This window comes from Notechis scutatus, chromosome 1, assembly GCF_049901735.1.
Source record: "Notechis scutatus isolate UNSWTSFEM ecotype Mainland chromosome 1, rNotScu1.2, whole genome shotgun sequence".
NCBI lineage: Eukaryota > Metazoa > Chordata > Lepidosauria > Squamata > Elapidae > Notechis > Notechis scutatus.
Window position 1 is genome coordinate 324,093,097 of NC_142009.1, and position 23,923 is coordinate 324,117,019.

Here is a 23,923-nt window from a genome sequence, read left to right on the forward strand (position 1 = left end):
CCCTTTTTTATGAATGACTTCATGAACTACTGTGATAAATAATTGTTGTGCTTCTGACATATCTTATAGACTTTGTTTTACTCTCTGATATCAATCATTAATACTTTTTAAAATGGTTTTACAGGTGGTCCTTGTTGTATGACCAAAATTGCGCCTAAAATTTATGTTGCTAAATGGGACAGATGTTAAATGAGCTTTGCTCAAAAATGGGGCAAAGCTCATTTAACATCTGTCTCACTTAGCAACATAAATTTTAGGCTCAGTTGTGGTTGTACGTCAAGGACCACCTATAAAACCATTTTTAGGCTCAATTTTATGACATTTCTTGCCACACTTGTTAAGTGAGTCACTGCATTGTTAAGTTAGTAACATGGTTGTTAAATTAATCTGGCTTTCCCATTGACTTTGCTTGTCAGAAGGTCATAAAAGGTGATCACATGACCCCGGGACATGGCAACCGTCATAAATATGAGTCAGTTGCCAAGCCTCTGGATTTTGATCACATGACCTTGGGGGTGGTCCAATGGCAATAAGTGTGAAAAACAGTCATAAGTCACTTTTTCAGTGCTGTTGTAACTTCAAACTGTCACTATACAAATGAATGTAAGTTGAGGACTTACCTGTATTGTATGGTGGATGTTTTAAATTTTTTAAGCGGTGTAAGCTGCCTGTGTATAACTTGGATATCTATATAAACTTGTTAATAAATACATAAATAATAAACAAACAACAAACAACAAACATTTCAGGTATAGGGGAGCTTGGCAGTGGTGGGATTCAAAAATTTTTACTAACTGTTCTGTGGGTGTGGCTTGGTGGGCATGACAGGGGAAGGTTACTGCAAAATCCCATTCCCTCCCCACCCCACTAACCTGCTTTCCAGCTCCATTCTCCTGTGCAGGACAACAAAAGAAGACCCAGCCAATCAGCTGGGACTCGTGAGGCAGAGAATAGATAGGGGTGGGGCCAGTCAGAGGTGGGATTTGCAGGTTCTCTGAAGTACTCAAAATTTCCGCTACGGTTCTCCAGAACTGATCAGAACCTGCTGAATACCATCTCTGGAGCTAGGTTATGCAAAAGATGAGCTGCAGCATCCAATTAGAATAGTGTTTCTCAATCTTGGCAACTTGAAGAAGCGTGGACTTCAAGTCCCAGAATTCCCCAACCAACTGTGCTGGCTGGGGAATTCTGGGAACTGAAGTCCACACATCTTCAAAGCTGCCAAGGTTGAGAAACACTGCTCTAATTGGATGCTGCATAATCATCTTTTGCATAACCTAGCTCCCCTAACAAAATTAGAGCATTGCTCAAGAGCTCAGTAGCTGTGCAAAGATTCTTAAAGTTTAGGAAGGCATCTGCAAAATCGATATTTACCTAAACTGACACATAAATGAATACATCACACACACACCAGAGGAGCCAAATGACACAAAACAGTAATTGTCACTCATGCAACTAGAACAAGTTTATTTCACACAGAAAGTCTCTCATGGGAGTAAACATTCTTGATGCTTGTTTAAAATATCCATGAAACAAGAGTCCAGAAGATGAGTTGGAAAGGTTATTTCGGAGGGTATCGGGCAAAGGGAGAATCTTCTGCAACTTTTCCCTGTTAAGGAAAATGGAGAGAGGACAAAGATGAAATGGAGCCTTCTCAAATGCCACAGCTATCCAGTTTGTCAACATTTGAAGCCAAGAACAGATTATGAACCCTGAATTTTAGGAAACAGCCTTTTCAACCTTTGTCTCATACCCCACCCTGGAGTACATACCATCGGCACCTCGTCCAGCTTCTTAAAGGCTGGTTCCTTCCGACGGCAGCATTTTATTAAGACTACAACTGTCCCAATGACTAGGACAATGACGAAGAGGCAGATCACAACCACCAGGCCTGGTTTTGTTGAAAATGCTGGTTCTGGGCTAAGCTGTCCTGTGAGAGAGAGAGAAAAGGGATGAAACCCTAGGATTATCAGGTTTTTTTCGAATCCAAACCTGGCTTTAGGGGAGAACCACAGTCAGGAAGGAGGAACATGCAGTCACAATTCCAATCTCAGAAAAGGTGCAGATCGTGTTATCCAGGGGTGGGATTCAATTTTTTTAAACAACTGGTTCTGTGGGCGTGGCTTAGGTGGTGGGTGTGGCTTAGTTGGTGGGTATGGCTTGGTGGTCCTGTGACTGGCTGGGCTTGGCCAACTCAACATCACTCACATTGAGGCACGCTTCTCCTTGCCTGGCCTCTCGTGACTGTGGGGATGCTGCAACCATCGTAAGTGTGAAAAATGATCATAAGTCACTTTTTTCAGTGCCATTGTAACTTTGAATGGTCACTCCACACAAGCAAAGTATCAGCAAAGCAGGACAAAAAACTCCAGAGATGTTCCTGAGACAGGAAGTCTAGTCCTGCCAAGAATGTAATAAGGGTTAACGGAGAGGCAGTTTCTTTAAGCAACACCAGAATGTTTCCTTCCTGCCTTCCTTACAGGATTAGGCCAGTAATTTCTTCTAACAACCAGTTCTCCGAACTGCTTAGAATGTTAACAACCGGTTCTAGCAAATAGGTGTGAACCTGTAGAATCCCACCCCTGGTGTTATCAAATTCTACTTTTCTTTACAAAAATCATCACCATCATCTAGCTTCCAGACCAGTGTTTCTCAATCTCAGCAACTTTAAGATGTGTAGACTTTAACTCCCAAAATCTATAAAGCCTTCGTAAAGCCACACCTAGAGTACTGCATCCAGTTTTGGTCATCATACTATAAAAAAGATGTTGAGACTCTAGAAAGAGTGCAGAGAAAAGCAACCAAGATGATTAGGAGACTGGAGGCTAAAACCATACAAAGAACGGTTACAGGAACTGGGCATGGCTAGTCTAGTGAAGAGAAGGACCAGGGGAGACATGATAGCAGTGTTCCAATATTTGAGGGGCTGCCACAGGGAGGAGGGTAGCAAGCTATTTTCCAAGGCACCTGAAGGGCCAGACAAGGAATAATGGATGGAAACTGATCAAGGAGAGATTCAACTTGGAAATAAGGAGAAATTTTCTGACAGTGAGAACAATCAATCAATGGAACCGCTTGCCTTCAGAAGTTGTGGGAACTTTATCACTGGAAGCTTTCAAGAAGAGACTGGACTTCCATGTGTCAAAAATGGTGTAGGTGGGGTCTGCTTGGGCAGGAGGTTGGACTAGATGGCCTACAAAATCCCTTCCAACTCCGTTAATCTGTATCTATCTATCTATCTATCTATCTATCTATCATCTATATATATATATATATATATATATATATATATATATATATATATATATATATATATATATATATATATATATATATATATATGTTGTTGCTTGGTTCGGTATTTTCCCACGTCATTATAGTTGTGCTTTTAAAGTTGTAGCAACGTTTCAGCAGAATCTCATCTGCCATCATCAGGCTTCTGTATTGTGTCCGTCTGTGAGTCAGACTTTTACAGTGGTTTCAGATTTAAATTTGGGGCAGCCTATTGCTGTGCCAGAATGGTTTTTTCTTCATCCTGATTGGTTGGGAGTCTTGGTCTGTGTTTATTGGTCTCGGAGTTTGCTGTGTTCTGCTTGATTGGTGTCTCTAATATCTTCTGTCTGTTTTTTTGGCTCTTTTTGTATCTTGATTGGCTGGCAGCATTGTGTTGCTTTAATGGAGGCCTTTAGTGCAGCTTGGCTTCGGGTAAATGGACGGCTATCATTAGTTAGGAAGCTGGGTTTCATCTGGGTGCCTGGTTGGGATGTGTTTGAGCTGGAGGTATCAGGGGGATCTGTTTGTGCCCAGGTGTTTGCCTGGCTTGTGGTGTGGAGATTTTTTTGTTTGTGAGTGCAGGCTTCCAAATGATTGACAGCCTGGTGGAATCATCTCTTCTATGTGCATCATGCCCGGCCACATACATTGGACAGACCAATAGAAGAATAAGCACCCGCCTGGATGAACACAAAAATGCAGTCAAAAAGCTGGAACACACTTCCTCACTAGTCCAACACATGGAAGCCACAGGTCATAGCATCAACTTCAATGGCACCAAAACCCTGGCCACTATAGAAAACCCTAATCACAGAATCATCAGAGAAGCCATAGAGATTGAAAAAAGACCAGAAAGCATGAATAGAAGAGATGATTCCACCAGGCTGTCAATCATTTGGAAGCCTGCACTCACAAACAAAAAAATCTCCACACCACAAGCCAGGCAAACACCTGGGCACAAACAGATCCCCCTGATACCTCCAGCTCAAACACATCCCAACCAGGCACCCAGATGAAACCCAGCTTCCTAACTAATGATAGCCGTCCATTTACCCGAAGCCAAGCTGCACTAAAGGCCTCCATTAAAGCAACACAATGCTGCCAGCCAATCAAGATACAAAAAGAGCCAAAAAACAGACAGAAGATATTAGAGACACCAATCAAGCAGAACACAGCAAACTCCGAGACCAATAAACACAGACCAAGACTCCCAACCAATCAGGATGAAGAAAAAACCATTCTGGCACAGCAATAGGCTGCCCCAAATTTAAATCTGAAACCACTGTAAAAGTCTGACTCACAGACGGACACAATACAGAAGCCTGATGATGGCAGATGAGATTCTGCTGAAACGTTGCTACAACTTTAAAAGAACAACTACAATGACGGGGAAAATACCAACCAAGCCGAACACCATACATGTAAGTACCCAACTTAAGAAAACAAATATATATATATATATATATATATATATATATATATATATATATATATATATATATATATATATATATATATATATATATATATATATATATTATATGCAATCAAAATTGGAAAGAGGAGAAAAGCAGACAAAATATACAGCAATGGTAAAAGATGCAATATTTATATAAGGCATAGCCTACAGCTTCTACACATGGCACCAAACCGAGATGACAGAATACAATTTTTATTCTTTGTTATATGATCTGCACAATGCATAGCTTCCTTGTATGTCCATTATTCATGGATTTATCTGTACAAATCTCTTACCAGCACCATGCATTTAGCAAAAAGATGGGGCGCAGATTCAGTGATTTATACTGGTATTCCAAGTGACTCCAGAAAACATTCCTGGATTTAGCTAGTTCATCTGGATTCCCAAAACCTGGATCACATCAGAAGGCAGTGGAGCTGCAATTTTCTGTATTTGCCCCCTACCCCCAATGTTTCAAGACAGTATGGTAGCTCTACCTCATCCTTGCAAACAGAGTCTGTGACTTTTCTTGATTTAACACTTTGGAAAGATGCTTCTTCCATTTCTTCTTTATCCTTTGGATTGGAAAAACTGACATGCTTTTTGCAAAAAAGGCTATTGTCAGACTGCAGTGCCACCTAATGGTTACTTCAATCAGCTTGTTTATATTTCTGCCTTCCATTTGTATAACTATAGCGCAGCCCAAAATTCAGTATGACAGAATCGATTGTGGATCTCCATTACAGGAGAAAATAACTCTATAGGTTGAATTTCTTCAACCATAGCAATAGTAATAGCACTTAGACTTATATGCTGCTTCATAGTGGTATACAGCAGGGGTCCCCAACCACCGGTCCGCGGACCGGTCCCGGTCCGTGGAACAAGTCCTACCGGGCCGCTGGCTTGCTGGCGCCGCCATCTTTTTGATGAAAAGTGCTTCCGGTGAGCTTTTCCGGGTAGAAAGCTCACCGGAAGCACTTTTCATCAAAAAGATGGCGGCGCCAGCTAATGCCGGTACCGGGCCGCGCCATAAAAAGGTTGGGGATACCGGGCCGCGGCATAAAAAAGGTTGGGGATCACTGGTATACAGCACTCTTTAAACAGTTTACAGAGTCAACCTATTGTCCCCAACAATCTGGGTCTTCATTTTACCATCTCGGAAGGATGAAAGGCTGAGTCAATCTTTAACCATTGTTAAAGGCTTATTTTGTGGGTCTATTAAATATTTTATTCAGAGAGAGAGAGTTTTCTATAGTTATATTTTATGCATTTTACACCATTTTAACTAGATGCTAGTTTGGAGATGATAGATAGATAGATAGATAGATAGATAGATAGATAGATAGATAGATAGATAGATAGATAGATAGATAGATAGATAGATAATGATAGCTTGCTATTTAGATAGATAGATAGATAGATAGATAGATAGATAGATAGACAGACAGACAGATGATAGATAGATAGATAGATAGATAGATAGATAGATAGATAGATAATTTGCCCCTTACCGACATACTGATCCATATATCAATCAAATATCAAGTAGAACTTCAAAAGAAATTAGTGCTAGCATTGCTAAGTGGCAAAAATCCACATCCACTGCTACAGGCATTATAGAGGATTTTCCCCCTTTACTGCTGTTGGAAGTAAAATCTGGTCCAGTTCCAAGCTGGGAGAAAGATGTAGGAGAAAATGAATTTGGAGGCAAGCTACAGGAAAGGAGGTCTCAATTTTGTAGGAATCAGAAGCGAGGTGAAACAGCATTAGTTCTGGGACAGCTGATAAAACAGTCTGGTGAGTAGATGGTTTTTTTTTATATGATTCTAGGGCTTTATGGCAGGTTCCTTGTGAAATATACTTTAACCCGTGCTTGTGTGTGCCCTTTAAGTATTCTAATTATTGTTACCTGACTCCCATTGTGGCTGGGAGGTCACAACCCTAACCCTAACTCTAACCCTAACCCCGTCCTTGGAGCTGGGTGGGGAATGTAGATTTTAGGTGACTTTGTCTCTCTGCTTTGTTAATCTGCTCAATCCCAGCCTTCTGTGGAGGCTGTAGCTGAAGGCATTTTGTTTATGAATGGAATAATTTGTGAAACTAAATATCCATTCACAGGGGCTGGCCCACTTGAGTGGTTTTACTTCAGGGAAGACTTTTCTCTTCTGAGGGGTGGGGGCATTTCTTCGCTAATATGGGGACTTCCTTACATTAAAAGGGGGGAATTCTCCCTACACTGCAACTATCTAGTGACCATCCAGATGTTTGCAGTTTAAATATGTTAGCCCTACTGAACTGGAACGAAATAAACGTTTGACATGATGGGAAATTTTGATAAATATAAGGAAGCTAGTTGGAAAGAAAGTTAGTAATTACATATAGTATGTACCATATAGGTGTGTTTCTGGTAGTACTCAAATGAGCATGAGTAGTGCTATTTGCTAAGATGTGCTGTGGTCACGCCCAGTGCTTTGTCTCTCTGTAAAAAAAACAGGGTGGGGTTTTAAGGCACAGGTGAGAAACCAGGAGACCGTCCCACATTAGTCATGAAAGCCAGCTGAGTGAACTCTGAGCCAATTACCAGGGGAATATGAGTTCGAGTTCCCTCCTTAGGCATGAAAAGTGGCTGGGTGACTTTGGACCAATCACTAGAAGACTGTGAGTTCTAATCCTGTCTTAAGCATGAAAGCTGGCTGGGTGACTTTGAGGCAATTATCAAGAGACTGTAAGTTCTGTTCCTGCCTTATACATGAAAGCCAGTAAAGTGACTTCGGGCCAGTCACTGTCTCTTAGTCCAAGCCACCACACAGGGTTCTTGTTGTGGGGAAAATAGAAGGAGAAAGGAAGCATGTTCACTGCCTTGAGTTATTCATAAAAATAAATAAAATAAACAAATGGTTGTGGCCTCCATTTTGACTTTTTTGATGTATGTGAAATGAGAAACCATTTCTCCCCGGTTATTTCAGCCTGTCTCAATAGGTCTGGCAGAGAAGGCCTGCTGTGGGTACCATCAGGTAGGGTTCTATATTTGGTGGGTCCCAGGAGATGGGCCTTCTCTGCCATGGCACCTGCCTTGTGGAACATCCTTCCCTCCAAAAGTAGATTAGTTCCATCCCTTTTGTTATTTTTGGAAGGCCCCCAAACCTGGTTATATTATCAGGCCTTGCAGGATCTTGCAGGAAATGGAAGATTTGCTCCATTGTTGAGGTAGCCATTTTTCCCCTTTGTAGGAAGCAAAATCTGCTCCGGTTCCAAGCTGGGAGAAAGATGGTGGGAATAAAATGGAGGCTGGCAGGTTGGAAAGAAGGTCTCTTCGGATGCCAGAAACTTTAGTGACAGAAGCATATTTCTGGGGTGGCTGATAAAATGGCTGAGTGAGCGGATGGATTTTTATAGGTTTCTGGGGTTTTGTGTTTGAGATGCTCCAGGGTTAGGGTTAGTGCATTGTAGTGAGCTTTGTGTCTTTTGCTATTCTAATGGTGGTGGGTAAATCCTATTATGTCCTAAAGGTCTGTCCTGTCCTTGGAGGAATGTAAATTCTTAATCCCATCAATTCTGAGAGAGCCGGGTTGAAGGCATTTTGTTCAGGAATAGGCTAGCCTGGATTTCTTAATGGACCACAAAATATCCAACTCTAAAGACTTGAGGTTTCTGCTTGAGGAAACTAGGGTTGTTTTCTGCCTTTGTTAAGAATTTTTTCTCTCCATTCTAGGAAAATATAAGATTCTGCCACTTTTAATATTCCCCATAATATTTCATTCTCTAGGAGTGGGAAGGCTTCCCTCACCTTTCTTCACCTAGGGGTTTTTATATTTGTTTTTCATACTATTTATTTAGTAAGTAAGTAAGTAAGCAAGCAAGTAAGCAAGTAAGTACGTAAGTAAGTAAAGGATAGGGCTTCCATCTTAATATAACTTAACTGCTTTGACCCTCTCCCTACAGATACCCCCAGATCTAATCCAACTGACCAGTGGTGGGATTCAAAAATTTTTTACTACCAGTTCTGTGGTGTGGCTTGGTGGGTGTGGCAGGGGAAGGATAGTATAAAATCTCCAGTCAGAGGTGGTATTTGCCGGTTCTCCAAACTACTCAAAATTTCTGGTACCAGTTCTCTAGAACTGGTCAGAACCTGCTGAATACCACCTCTGCAACTGACCCATGATCAGGTTAATAGGGTGATAGGATTACTGGCATTTAGGGAAGATGCTACCACTGTACCATCTTTGTTTTGGGGGGTTTTGTCTCTATTTTTGTTGATATTATCACATTTTCACATTTATGATTTTTATTGTCAGCTGCCCACTTTGCAGAATGAGATGGGTGGCATAGGAATTTAATTAATTAATTAAATGGGTTACAAAATTTCCTCTTACCTGCCTGAGTGCTGCCGTTGATGGACACAGCCATTTGGCTAGTGAGAGGCTCTTTGGATCCAGTAGGAGAAGTGATGTGCCCCCGTGGTGGTGGTGGAGTCATTTGATTTTGTGGTGCTCCCGGTGTCTCCGGTGGATTGGGGCGTAAGTGAGCTGGCTGCCTTTGAGGTGACATCTGTTCTGCTCCCGGTTGTATCTGAGACTGTTAGAGCTGCTGTAATTGATGTAATTGTTGTTGATGTCTCCAGGGGAGTGGGTGTGCTTCTGTCATTTGAAGCAGAAAGGCTGTCTGCAGAAAGACTGAAGAATCAGACACAGTGTACCCAAATCAGTTTCATCACCCGTTCTTACCTGTTATAACAGATTTAACAGATAATCAGTTGGAAGGGACCTTGTAGGTCATCTAGTCCAACCCCCCACCCAAGTGGGAGACCCTACACCATTTCTGACAAATGGCAGTTCACTCTCTTCTTGAAGGTCTCAAGTGATGGCGCTCCCACAACTTCTGAGGGAAACTTCTGTTCCATTGGTTGATTGTTCTCACTGTCAGGCAATTTCTCCTTATTTCCAGGTTGAATCTCTCCTTGGTCAGTTTCCAACCATTATTCCTTGTCTGGCCTTCAGGTGCTTTAGAAAACAGCTTGACCCCGTCCTTTCTGTGGCAACCCCTCAGATATTGGAAGACTGTTATCACGTCTCCCCTGGTCCTTCTTTTCACTAGACTAGCCATGCCCAGTTCCTGCAACCGTTCTTCATATGTTTTAGCCGCCAGTCCCCTAATCCTCCTGGTTGCTCTTCTCTGTACTTTTTCTAGAGCCTCAACATCTTTTCTAGTTTAATGGAGCCTCCAGTCTCAACCACAGTCTATCTTCAATTATTAACTACTGAAGGAGACATTGTTTATTGCCTTTCCCACCTGCTGGTTGGCTTTTTGAAACGTATTATATCTTTACCCTGCTTCAGCTATCTGTTGTAAAGCACTTGTAAGCCACCTCAGTTATCAACTCTGTGCCAGTTATAGCGATAAAACCCTGTCCCGTCCATCAAGTGCATGGTAAAAAACAGTAAAACAGTCTGCAAGCAAAACAAATAGGGCCATCCAAACACCAATGTATGTTTCTTTGGCTCAGTGGAAGAAGTTTAGTTTTCACCTCTTCTTTTAAGCATATTAGGGAGGCTCTTAGAAACGCAGGTAGTCCTCGACTTATGATCACAACTGAGCCCAAAGTTTCTGTTGCTAAGGAAGAGCAGTGAAACGTTAAGTGAGTTTTTGCCCCATTTTATGGCCTTACTTGCCACAAATGTTAAGTAAATCACTGCAGTTGTTAGTAACCCAGTTGTTAAGTGAATCTGACTTCCCCATTGGCTTTGCTTGTCAGAAGGACGCAAAAAAGTGATCACTTGACCCCGGGACACTGCAACCATCATAAGTATGAGTCAGTTGTCAGTTGTCTGAATTTTGATCATGTGACCATGGGGGTGCTGAAACGCAATGGTCATAACCGTGAAAAACTGTCACACTGTTTTTTCAGCACCATTGTAGCTTTGAATGGTCACTAAATGAACTGTTGTAAATGGAGGACCACCTGCATATAAAGGCAGCGACTTGATCATGTGCATTCAAAGTAATAGAACCTTCCTGTGGAGAGGCATGCAGACACTAAGGACAAATAATTGTTTTCTTATTGCTTTCCTTGACTTTTGGGTTTCCTGGTAGTCTTAGCTACTAGAGTCCAAATCCATTCAAATCTTCTTACATAACAACATAAATAAACATATTTGTACCCTTCAGAGCTTTTTAAAAGTATCACATTTCCTTTCCTACAAAAGGCGCCTGGGCTGGTTTTAAAGTGTTTCTCAAGAATAAACAATAGCTTGACGCTAAAATGTGAGGCTTGTTTTGCCGCTGGAAAGAGTGTTTCCAGTTGTGGTGTGGGTCTGTGAACATTGGTTTTCAGTGGGTAGGGTCTTGTACATCAGAATATCACAAAAGGAGGGCTGTGTTAGTCTAGGGTTGCAAAAAATTAAAAAGTAGCTGTCAGCTTTGAAATCCAGCTGCCACATATTTTAGAGAGTTAGAGGAGTTGAAAAGTTCAAGGTTATTCTGTGAGTCGTATTAAGAATTTCCAGTTGCAGTTTATTGGTTCTCGTGATTTATGAAGTGTAGAAGTGGGAGGAAAGAAGGGAGGAGAGAAGGTGGATTCTGTGTAACGCATGAAAAAGCTTTCACTTGGGAAATTGCTTTTGAACATGCTAGATCTGTTCCTAATAAATCAATTGGAGAGATAACGTCTCGGAGTGATTGATATCATGGATACTGTCTGGATGCTTGAAAGTAGCTTCTTTTCTGACAATACTTTTTTAAAAAGATGTAGGCAACTTACGACACATGGAAAAAAAATGGTGAGGCTTCAGACACATGGCTGACATCCCAATTTTTGTGGCAGACATCCTAATTTTTTTTTTTTAACCCTCACCTCATAAACACTCCTGGATTAATTCGGGGAATCACTGTTTAATTAACCATAGCATGTCATGTGAAACACTATATCAGTGTTTTTCAAACTTGGCAACTTTTAAGTTGCATGGATTTCAACTCCCAGAATTCCCCAGGTAGCATGCTGGCTGAGGAATTCTGGGAGTTGAAGTCCACACATCTTAAAGTTGTCAAGTTTGAGAAGCATTGATCTATATGCTTTCTGTCCTGCGGGAAATCCATCCATCCAGAAGGCCTCTTCCTTTCCTAACTAGCTATATTCCAAAGAGCTCTGGTTGAATACATGGATTGGGAAGAGGGTGACGAAAATGCTAGCAAACAGTCCAGTATAAGGCACAATTAAATTCAATGGGACTGGAGAATACCAGCCCCAGGCTTACCAGCCTGGAAGCCATCAGCATACATCTAAATTAACATTAATTAGCATGTTAGTGGCACAAGATAGGGCTTTGAATGTCAGCATAACGAATAAGTGCAGCAATAGTCTGTGACCTTTAACCCTATGATGCAAAAGCTGGCCCATAAGGTCACTCAGTTTTCTTTGTAATGTTGGAGCCTGCAGTTTTTTCTCCAGTGCCCTGCAGTGCAAGAAGCAGGGGAAATGAAAGTTAAAAGTGTGCATTGCGTTAGGGTAGAATGTACCTACTAAGGGCTGCTTTCCTTAGTGCCCTTACTGTACAAATAATACATTTATGCTGGAGATCAAATAGAAGCGCTCTGATTTCCAAGCATGAAGAAAGCACAGTTTAATTAGAGTCTATAGAGATTCTCAGTCATTCAAGACATGGTTGCCCCAAAAGTGCTTTTTTTCAAGAGGCAACTGGACTTTCGTTGCTTTCCTTGAAGGCGTTTTACTTCTCATCCAAGACGCTTCTTCAGTTCTTTAGGACACAGTTTAATTTGCTCCCCAAAGCTTGCTTTCTGCCAAGCGGAAAGCTTTGCTAAAACCAGGTAGATGAATATAATACGATTTGGAAAATATGCTGTACACTTGTACAAAACACCCCTGGTATAACTCAGAAACTGCCTGGTAGTCCTTCTATTGTAGGGCTGTAAAACTCAAGGCCCATGGGCCAGATTCGGCCTGCGAGGTGCTTAGAACTGTCCCACAGGCTCCCAGCCTGGAAACAGCAAAGGATCAGCCTGTGGTGCCTCTACATGGCCCTCCCAAGCTCCGTTTTTGCTGGCAGAGGGTTGCAAGAGGCTGTCACAGCAGAAAATGGAGCCCGGGACCCTGTTTTCACTGGCAAAGTGCTCGGGCCACCACAGGCGCCTCCGACACAAATGAGATCGAGCTGCCCACGCCCACTCTGGCCACACCCACACCAGCCCCCTGAGGTCAAACACAACTCTGATGCGGCCCTCAATGAAATCAAGTTTGACACCCTTGTTCTACAGGATCAGTATATAGTTAGTCCGCTAGTTGTTTTTACTAGTTCCAAGCTCAAAATCCTGAAAATTCCATGAACCAACTGACCAACATTCTGACTGATCAATGTATTATACAGGTAGCCCTTGACTTACAATCACAATGGAGTCCAAAATTTCTGTTGTTAAACAAGACAGTTGTTATGTGAGTTTCCCCCCACCCCATTTTACAACCTTTCTTGCCACAGTTGTTAAGTGAATCACTGGAGTTGTTAAATTAGTAACATGATTGTTAAATGAATCTGGCTTCTCTATTGACTTTGCTTTGTCGGAAGTCACAAAAGGAGATCACATGACCCCAGTACACTGCAACCATTATAAATACATGCCAGTTGCCAAGCATCTGAATTTGGGATCATGGGACCATGAGGATGCTGCAGTGGTGTTAAGTGTGAAAAATGGTTGTAAGTCACTTTTTTCAGTGCCATTGTAACTTCGAATGATCATTAAACAAATGGTTGTAAGTCAAGAACTACCTGTGTTTGAAGCAGGTATATTCTATTGATATGATGAGTTTTTTGAATTTTTGTATGAGTTACATTAATTTTATTACTGTACAAGAAGCAATGGAAGGAAACTAATCAAGGAAAGAACCAACTTACAACTAAGGAGAAATCTTCTAACAGTTAGAACAATTAATCAGTGGAATGACTTGCCTCTAGAAGTTGTGGGTGCTCCAACACTGAGTTTTTTAAAAAGAGCAGGGGGTTGGACTAGAAGACCTCCAAAGTCCCTTTGAATAAAGGGACTTTGGAGGTTCTGTTATTCATTCTTTAAACTCCAGTTTGAATTTTAAAGAAGGATTCAGTGATGCTTATTGCTGTGTAAGGGTATTTTCCAATATGGCGTTTTCTGTACTCTTGGAGAACCATTCATAGGGTGCTTATCCAACAAATATAGATTTATCCAAATGAATATATTTATCCAGATTGTAGCCTCACCTGTAAGTCTACAAATATATATCTGATAGAAGATTACAGCCTAAAGCACATTAGAACTTATCTACATTAAAATTTATCTATTGGTGTTAGTTAAATAATTAACTAAAATAGTCCCATTAGAATTCCAGTTAAGAGCTGAGGGAGACGCCTTTGGCGTAGATCAAACAAAACGTTTCATGCCTAAGGCTATACTATCCTAATGCTTATTGCAGATCATTGTGCATAACAGAGAGAAATGGTCAGCCAGACTTCTATTTATTATCCAAGCCTTTGAGAATTATTTTCTAGTTCCTCCAAGCTCCTATTTCTGCCTCTCCTGCAAACAGGAACAGAATTGTTTACTTCCTCATCTTTCTGAGCAACAGGAAACAAAATCTTACATCCCCTTTTTCACCAGGTGTTGTGGCAGCCGGTTGATTATCAAAAGAAACCAGTCTATTATTGAGTTAAAACTCAGCACTGAAACAGCAGCCACAGTTAATGCTGTGAAAAACCTTCGTCTTCCTAGAAGTATTTTTACAAATCTCAGGAAAGGGGGAAAGTTTTCAGAGCATTCGGATAAACCTTAGCCATTCTTTGAATGCTTTGCTAAAAGCCACAATTACTGCAGTGTGTTGTAAAACTGGCCACTCAACTAACCTTGGCAGGTTAAACTGGCTTTCCTGCAGAATTTAGATCCTCTTGACTTGGGGGTCTCCAACCCCCTGCCGTGGCACAGTACTGGGCCTGCCAGGCCTGTTCAAAACCGGGCTGCAGAAGTGGCGGACATGCAGCTCCATTTGTGTGAGTGGTGTGTGCGTGGGTGTCCACTACTCACACAAATGGAGCTACATGAGCTCACCCACTGCTCACATGCAATCATCCCCTCTACCAATCTGCTGGTCTGCAAAACTGAAAAGTTTGGAGACCGCTGCTCTAGACTAGCAGCCCAATATTCCAGATTATTTCTTGAACAGCCATAAGTGGACAACCATCAGTCATGCTGATTTTTGCCCTGTGCAGCTTCTCCAGGAATCCAAAATCCCAGGAGCATCTTCCTGCTCTTGTTACCTACCTTGGGTAAATGCCACCAGTAAGAACAGCACCTGGAGGGCCATGCTAGCTGGCTCCATTTCTCCTGAAAGGATTGGAGGAAAAGAGCTGCTGGAAAAAGCTTGTCTCGACTACAAACAGGATACAATCCATCTGTGCCAACTCCCAAAGGGGCTGGCATTTAGGCAAAAGTCCAAGCCTGATTTTCTAGACTTAGCAAAATCTTGTTAACAAGATCCATGGCACACCACTACCCTCCCCAGGACAGGTGAGGGAAAGCAAGGACGAGACTTGCCTTATAAAAGCCCTTCTATCACTTTCAGTAGTTCTAATTCAGGTCATCAAATGATTTCCTATCAAGAAAAAAGAAAAAGGAATTTGAATGCCCGAAGCACTTTGATTCTGAGAATGGTCTTTGGTCATAACAAATAACATCTGAGAACAAAGCCATCTGCTCTTCAGAGAGTCTTGTAAAGAATCGATTTCACAGAGAAATGTTATCCTGGAGTGTGTATCACTACAATGTACATGCCCTCTGAACTGGTGGATATGGGGAATGGTATGTTAGCTTGCAAGAAGATTTCTAGATTGGAGTTTTTAACTTGCATAGAATTGGGGAAGCACGCCTGGGCTAAAATTGGGCTATTCGTGTGCCTATGGCCCACTGGCCAAAATGTGCCCAAAATAACTGATAATAGAATGGAGTGGAGTGGAGTGGAGTGGAGTGGAGTGGAATAGAATAGAATAGAATAGAATAGAATAGAATAGAATAGAATAGAATAGAATAGAATAGAATAGAATAGAATAGAATAGAATAGAATAGCTTTATTGTCACTTTGAATGTACATTAATCGGCATATATTAAAATGAAATCACGTTGCATATACCCTGTTTCTCCAACAATACGGCCTCCCCCAAGAGGAAGTCCCAGCATGTTTTATAGGCATGAAATGAAATTAAGCCCCTCCCCCCAAATTAAGGCCTATATTTGCAGGGGGTGGGGGAATTAAGTCACCCCCAAAAAGACAACCTAGCCATTTTTTCAGGGCTCAAAAAAAAATAAGACCCGGCCTTATTATATGAGAAACACGGTAGCTCTCAAAGGGAATATAGTCCTTACTGTGGAAGTTCCTAGTGTTTATACATAGGTATTCAGGTCTTTTTGTTCCTTGTTAGCTTTTTCCTTGTTTCTTTTGAACAGTGTAAAAAGTTGTTTATCTCTAGGTGCCATCAGAATGTCAGCAACCAGCAAATGTAAACATTTACACACCACTAATAACATTTACACAGCATTCAAAAGAGACAAGGAAAAAGCTAAGCAGGAAGCAAAAACAAAAAAAACCAGGCTAGGACACCTCCTTGCCATCAATCAACACACAGATAAGCAGGGATTAACACTAGGATTAATACCAGACATACAATCAAGCAGTAAACAACTTCCAAATCAGGGAACTACCAACACGGACAATTCAATAGTAAACTAATCAAGGATCTATCCAAAGTAAGCAAAAATCCCACCAACACTGATAGGGCAAACTACTATATATAAACAGAGAGCAAATCCCACTTTCCTTTAGCAAAGAAGTTTTTACCAAGTTGGGTAATGAAACATCTGAAAGTAAGTAACCTGGCCTAAGAATTCCAGAGTTCAAACCTGAGTTATAAATATTCTCATCTACCAATAAACTTTATCATTAGTGGGGAGTGTTCTACTGGTAGTCCTGGACTTATGACCACAACTCAGCCCAAAATTTCTATTGCTAAGCGAGACAATTGTTAAGTGAATTTTGTCCCGTTTTACAACCTTTCTTGCCGCAGTTCTGAAGTTAGTAACAGTTCTGAAGTGAATCTGGTTTCCCCCATTGGACGTTGCTTGTCAGAAGGTCCCAAAAGGAGCTCACATGACCCCAGGACACTGCAACTGTCATAATAAATATGAGTCAGTTGCCAAGCAGCCGAATTTTGATCACATGACCATGGGGATGCTGCAACGGCCATAAGTGTGAAAATAGTCACAAGTCACTTTTTCTCCAAAGACATTGCAACTTTGAACAGTCGCAAAATGAACTGTTGTAAGCCCAGGATTGCCTGCATGTGGTATGGGTGCAACAGAGGCACAGCCAGATTAAAATCATATGCTCCAGTCTGAGCTGGCACATAAGTATGTTACTCTTACTCTGGCCTCACAGCAGAGTAACAAGCCAGGGAATGGTGCTGCCCTTACTCTTTTAAATGAGGGACAAATTTAGGGGGCTCCCTGGCATCATTTCCCCTCCTTAGTGAGCGTCATCTACTAGCAGGAAGAACAGCCATCAATCACTGTCTTTAATTTGGAGTGGGATAGGAATGGGCAAGAGGAGAAGGGTACTTAGAATGGCCGGCTTAGCCATCAGTCAAGTTGTCCAAGTAAATTGCTTCTGAATGTTTTAAAGTTATGTCCAAAAATAGCCACGATGACAGGGCACAAACATAGAAGAGGAATGTGCGAGGAAGAAGGGACAACTGTATACCATAGAACAGTGTTTCTCAATGCCAGCAGCTTTAAGATGTGTGGACTTCAATTCCCAGAATTCCCCAGCCAGCACAGCACCAATAATCAATGTCAGTTTTAAAATCACACTCAGCTCTATGATTCTGCGATTCCTTCTAACTCAGCTTTTTTCAATATATATTCAGCATACAGATAAGGGAAGAGTATTAGAGCCTCCTCGCACTCCTTTGCTGGCCTGGAGCCAGCCTGTTTCACTTTCTTCTATCCAGACTGTGGCTTCCTACCCTGTGTGTAGGTTTTTGCATGAGGATAATCAGGTTTTGTTTCGGCAATGTGAAGTTGAAGAGCTGGATAAGAATAAACGGAAGGCTTATGGTGACATTAGAGGGGCGTTGGATGGGGAGGTAAAACCCGTGTACTTTTGTACGCAGGTTATGTCATGTTGCTGAGACCTGCTGGATCGGGGTGTCAAACTCAAGGCCCGCAGGCCAGAGCTTAAATCTGGGGAGCTTAAATCTGGCCTGCGGGGCCAGCCTGGAAATACAAAGGACCGGTCTGCAGTATCTCTGGCAGCCAAAACAAGGGCTGTGCGGGAGTATTTGTGTATTCCACACCCCATTTTTGACCTGAATGGCCTTCTGTAGCACTCTGCCAGGCAAAAATGGGGCAAGGGGGGTTGCGGGGCCCCATTTTGGCTGGCAGGATGCCACAGGAGGCATCCGTCCCATCTCCCCTGCTTCCCACACCCCATTCCGGCCAGCCTGTTGAGAACTGCAATGCTGATCTGGCCATCAAATAAATCCAGTTTGACACCCCTGTGCTAGATAGATCCTGTGAGCAGTACAGGTAGTCCTCAGTTTACGACAGTGGCCCCCACCCTTTGGGACACCAGGGACCGGTTCCATTGAGAAAAGGTTTTTCCTCTGGATCGGAAGGTTTTGCATGCTGCCTAAATCCCATGGATAGAGCTTTGCTTGTTTTTGCAGCCCAGTTTCTGGCATGCCGCAGCCCGGGGCTGATCCACAGACCTGGGGTTGGGGACCCTTCGTTTTCCACCACCTTTTGGCCCACAATTTCCATTGCTAAGCAAGGTGGTTGCTAAGTAAGTCATGCCCAATTTTACAATCTCGTTTGCCACGATTATTCAGCAAATCACTGTAGTTGTTAGGTGAATCATATTTCATTAAGTGATTCTAGCTTGCCCCATTGGCTTCGCTTGCCAGAAGCTGACTGGGAAAGTTGCAGATAGCAATGACCATGGCCCTGGGATGCTGCAATCCCTGCAGGTTGCCAAACACCCAAATTTTGACCACATAATTATGGGGATGATATATATTTATATATAAATACAAACACACAAACACAAACACAGAGAGGGGGAGGGGAGTGCAGTAGTCTCACGATCAGGAGGCTGTGAGTTCAATCCGAGGTAGCAGCAGATATTTCTCTCTCTGGACACAATGAGTTATTATCTGCTGTGAACTCTGCATTGGCGAAAGGAAGGGCATCCAGCCAGTAAACACTCAGCTCCATTCAGTTGTCCCGACTCCACCCCAATGTAAGGGATTATGGGGTCATTAAAAGACAAAAAAATATTATGGGGATGCTAGGAGAGTTATAAATACCAGTTATTAGTAAGGACCAGTTATTAGTCTTTTTTTTCAGAGCCATTGTAACTTTGAACAATTGCTAAATGAATGGTTGTAAGTCAAGGACTACCTATATGGACATCACAATTAATGTCTCAAGGACCTCAAGTCTGTTGCGGCAGAAACGTAAAAGAGAATGAATGATTGTTCATTTAAACTTTAACTGATTCCTTTTCTTTTTCTTGTCTTAGGAATTTTTTATATTTAATAATTTAAAAATTATTATTTTTATTTAGGAATATTTTAAAATTATTTCTTACTCATTTTCTGAGCTTTGTATGGTTGGAAGGTGGAATGTTCTGAGTGTGAGCATTCCTAGCAGCGGGAATCTCACTTGAGCAAAGAATACAGAAACAAATGTTATAATAATAGCAGAAAGGAGATTTATTTACATTATGAAGGTAGACTACACCTAGCATTTGGCTTAACCTCATTTTATCAGGAAGAGAATCAGAAGGACGACTATAACTGCCTGCCTGTGAACAAAGGTAGAAGGATATGACCTCAGTTTTGCAATTTCTTAAACAAAGAACAGGGAAAGTGATGGCCAAAAATATACATTAGGTAAACTTCACATCCTACAGCCTCGGTATGGCCAACAGATCCTCAAGTGCAGAAGAATGAGGGTAATTTCAACACCGATTTCCTGAAAAGGGAGCAGCACAATGGGTATGTTTTCTATGCACGCAGAATGTTGATAGGAAATTTGCCTTGTTTATCAAAGATTATCCAGATAATCTGAATCATGTTTTTAGTTGATAAAATAAATGTTTAAAAAGTTAACCAACTTATTATTGCAACCCTAGATAGGATGAGTTAGACAATGGAAAACATCACCTTTCACATATGTACAGTTCTCAATGGAACAACATCTTGAAAACTCTTGGACAACTAGTAAGGTTCCAGACAACTGGAAAAGAGCAAGCATCATTGCAGTACTCATATATGAGAAGAAGGACTGGAGAATGACAAAACATTTACCTTAATCTGTGTAAGAGAAGAAAACAGATTGGAGTACTTAGGAAAAAATGTTATCATTATTGGGAGCTAGTTTGGATTGACAAGAAGTCATATCAAACTAACCTTATCTCTTTTTCAACCTTAATAGATAGAGGGTACTTGGAAATCAGCAAAGTGTTTGACAAGGTTCTTAGATAAGATGGATAAACATGGACTAGACAGTAGGGGACGACAGAGAATGAGGTGGCTGGATGGAGTCACTGAAGCAGCAGGCATGAGCTTAAATGGACTCAGAAGATGGCAGAGGACAGGAAGGCCTGGAGGAATGTTGTCCAGGGGGTCTCAGTGGGTTGGACACAACTTTGCAACTAACAACAGACAGTACTATGGTTAAATGAATTTCAATCTGTTTCAGACATTGCATCCAAACAGCGCCTGCTTGAGAGTCTAAATTGTCTGGAAGGAAAATATGCAGGGTTCCCCAGGGTTCTAGCCTAGTGCTGTTCAATGTTTTTTAATGAATGATCTACAGCATGGGTGTCAAACTTGATCACGTCACGTGACATATTGTGACAATTTTTGCCTTTGCGGAGCCAGGGTGGGTGTGGCCTGCACATGATGCATCTGGCCCACGAGCCGCCATTTTAGCAGATCTGATTGTATGACAACAGTTTTGGCGGCCCAGCTGGGGGGAGGGGCTTGGCAGCCCAGGCAGGGGGAAGGGATGGTTCTATGTGAGTGGCAGGTGTGCACACAAGAGTGCGCAGGTCCATTTGCACAAATGGTGGGTGGGTGTGCCTGCCACTCTCACAAATGGAGCTTTGCACATGCTTGCTCACCCACCACTCATGCAGTCTGGTTCTGAACAGGCCAAGGCCTGGCAGTGGGCTGCAGCCTGGGGTTTGGGGACCCCTGATCTAGAGAATGTAATAAAAAGAATGTCTAACGATCAGTCCTTCTCTATCTTGGCAACTAGATGTCTGGACTTCAACTCCCAGAACTGGAGATATGATGGGGGTCTACAAATATCTAAGGACTATTATGTGCAAGAGGGGCTCACTGTCAAAACCAAGAAAAAAAAGCATTGTAGGATCAAAGAATGGAGATTAAAAGAAAGGAGATTTGGACTGAATATTAGGAAGAATTTCCTGACAATCAGAAGTGCCAAACGGTGTAACCACCTAGAATAGTGATAGATTCCCCTTTGATAGAAGTTTCCAAAAGAGAGATGGGTTGCTACCTATGAAGATGGTTTACTGGATTCCTACACTGAGCATCAGATTGGACTAGATAGCCTATACTGGGTTCACTATCATTCATTCTGTGGTGCGAGTTATCCATTGGGAATCATGGGAGAAAATGTTGAAAATCTATGAAATTCCCAAGCCTCCCAAACTCAGATGATTTGAAAATTACAGTATAATAGATATTGTTTATTTCAAATTGGAGGTTACAAAGGTTTGCCCCGGCTCCAAATCATGCTGTTGACAATTATGCCTATAATCAAGGTAATATATCAATGTCTCCCAACCCTGGCAAATTTTTACAATGCACAGACTTTTCAATTTCATTGTACACATGTTGTGCATTGACAATAAATGTTTGATTGATTGACTTCAACTCCAGGATGCTGGCTAGGGAATTCTGGGAATAGTAGTCTACACATCTTAAAATTGCTGAGGTTGGGAAATACTGCAATAGATCTTTGGCCATTATGCTAGGAGGTGATTATGGGTGTTGAAGTCCAATTCATCAGGAGTCAATGGAGAGAAGCTGATTTTGATAGGGGTAAGAGGCCAAAAATTATTTCTATCCTTTTATGATCTTAGCCTTTGGTTTCTTGTGCCTGCATGTAAATAAAACTCATACCTCCTTCTTGAATTAGAACATGGAAGGAAATTGTTTGATATCTTTTTTTAAAAAATGTAGATGGATGAAGGCTTCTTAAGCATTGTAAACATTGGCAATTGTGCCTCTGCATTTTTTTCCTCCTAACATCTTTCATGTCATTCTTCTAATTTAATTTTTGGAAAAGTCGATTTCCAGAAGAGGGACTGCAAGCCAACAACTAAATCTGCAATAGGAAATCAGTAAAGTCAAAAAATAAACTGCAGCTATGGAGCTTGTCACTGGCATACTAAAGGTTTTAGGGATTTTTAGTCCATATGCGTTTGGAGAAATAGAAAATGAGCAATAGCTATATTTGGAGTAACGTTTGCAATGTAGAAATAGAAAGTCAGGTGGTGACTCCCATACAAGGAAAGTTGATGGCTTTAACATTCTAAAGCTCACCAGAAAGTGAAGCAAGTGAAAACCCAACAGAGGCACTTTTTTATGAGGAAAAATGAATCCTAGTAATGTTTTCATACCAAATGGCCTTCTTTGCCGTCCACTACAGTGATGTAATGATAAATATAAATGTATTTATATTTATCATTAATAACTTTATATTTATCATTAATAACTATTATAGTTATATTAATAACTATAAATGTAATGTAAGAAAGAGTGCAGAGAAGAGCAACAAAGATGATTAGGAGGCTGGAGGCTATCTGAGCGGCTGTGACAAAGTAGGGGGGGGGGTCAAACTATTTCCCAAAGCACCTGAGGGCAGGACAAGAAGCAATGGATGGAAACTAATCAAAGAGAGAAGTAACCTAGAACTAATGAGAAATTTCCTGACAGAACAATTAACCAGTGGAACAGCTTGCCTTCAGAAGTTGTAGTGCTTCATCACTGGAAGTTTTTAAGGAGACCGGAAATTCACTTGTCTGGAACGATATAGTGTCTCCTGTTTGAGCAGGGGGTTGGACTAGAAGACCACCAAGGTCCCCTCCAACTCTGATATTCCGTTAATCTGATCCCCATTTGTAATTCCCCTGCCATTCCCCACCATTTCCCCCTCTTATAAAAGGATTCTATTAGGATGGCTCCATTGGAAGCATGGAGGTGGTCAGTCATCAAGCAATGTTGGCCACAATTAAGGCCGCGGCTAAGATTCAAGGCCTTTGGTATGCAAATGGTACTGAGACAGACTACTAATGACTATAGATGTTCAATTTAGCTGTGATAATTAAAAATAGATCTCTCCTATTCCACAAATGCATTTCATGCTCTTCAAATCTTCAGCCATCATCACATCTTGGAGAGATTAAATTCCACACATAAATCCTGCCTTGTGAGAAGAGGGACTTCCTTTTTCAAATCCTGAATCAATGATGACCATTTAGATAGGGCTGAAAAGCACCGTGAAGCGGTATATAAGCCTAAGTGCTAATGCTATTGTGTGGGATGGAATCTTGCATTCCATCCTTTCCCTCTGCACAGCCCATTCCACAAATTCTAAAAGAGCTAATGAGCCCTCACCCATCAACTCCCACGTCTTCCATTATACCTTGGATGGGTTTACCCAGGGCTCTGATTTTCCAATTCTCTGATCTTGATTTTTCCCCATCCCAACAGAAGAGCGTCTCAGTGATTTAAATATCTCAAGCTTCTTAGCAGCAAAATAAAAAATAAAAAAAAATCCTTTGTTTGGCTTCCCTTCCCTTCCTTGTTTTTGGCCAATGTCCTTGTCCCCTCTCCTCAAGAAATTGGCAGTCTCTCCCTCTGGTCTTGTTTTAAGACTTGGTCTGGGCAGAGTAAAGCTTTGTTAGTGTCCAGTGAAGGCAATCAGGCCAATGGTGGGGTTGAACTCTCTAGGCCTCGGCAGATTTCAGATGTCCCCTTCCTAGTTTCCATACACGTCTAAAAAGGGGTACCACTTTTCCTCCTTACAGATGCTGTCTACTATAGGGGAGTCTAACCTTGGCATATTGAA

The 23,923-nt window shown here is 41.6% G+C and overlaps 1 protein-coding gene across 1 annotated transcript; it reads right to left on the reverse strand.

The window, feature by feature from the left end:
* Positions 1-1,440: 1,440 nt before the first annotated feature.
* CIST1 (colon, intestine and stomach enriched 1) lies at positions 1,441-15,177 on the reverse strand. The gene is given in 5 exon segments (XM_026670966.2): positions 1,441-1,609; positions 1,773-1,930; positions 9,106-9,181; positions 9,183-9,394; positions 15,026-15,177. Coding segments are annotated over 5 exon segments (552 nt in total). The 5' UTR covers positions 15,084-15,177; the 3' UTR covers positions 1,441-1,561.
* Positions 15,178-23,923: the final 8,746 nt, after the last annotated feature.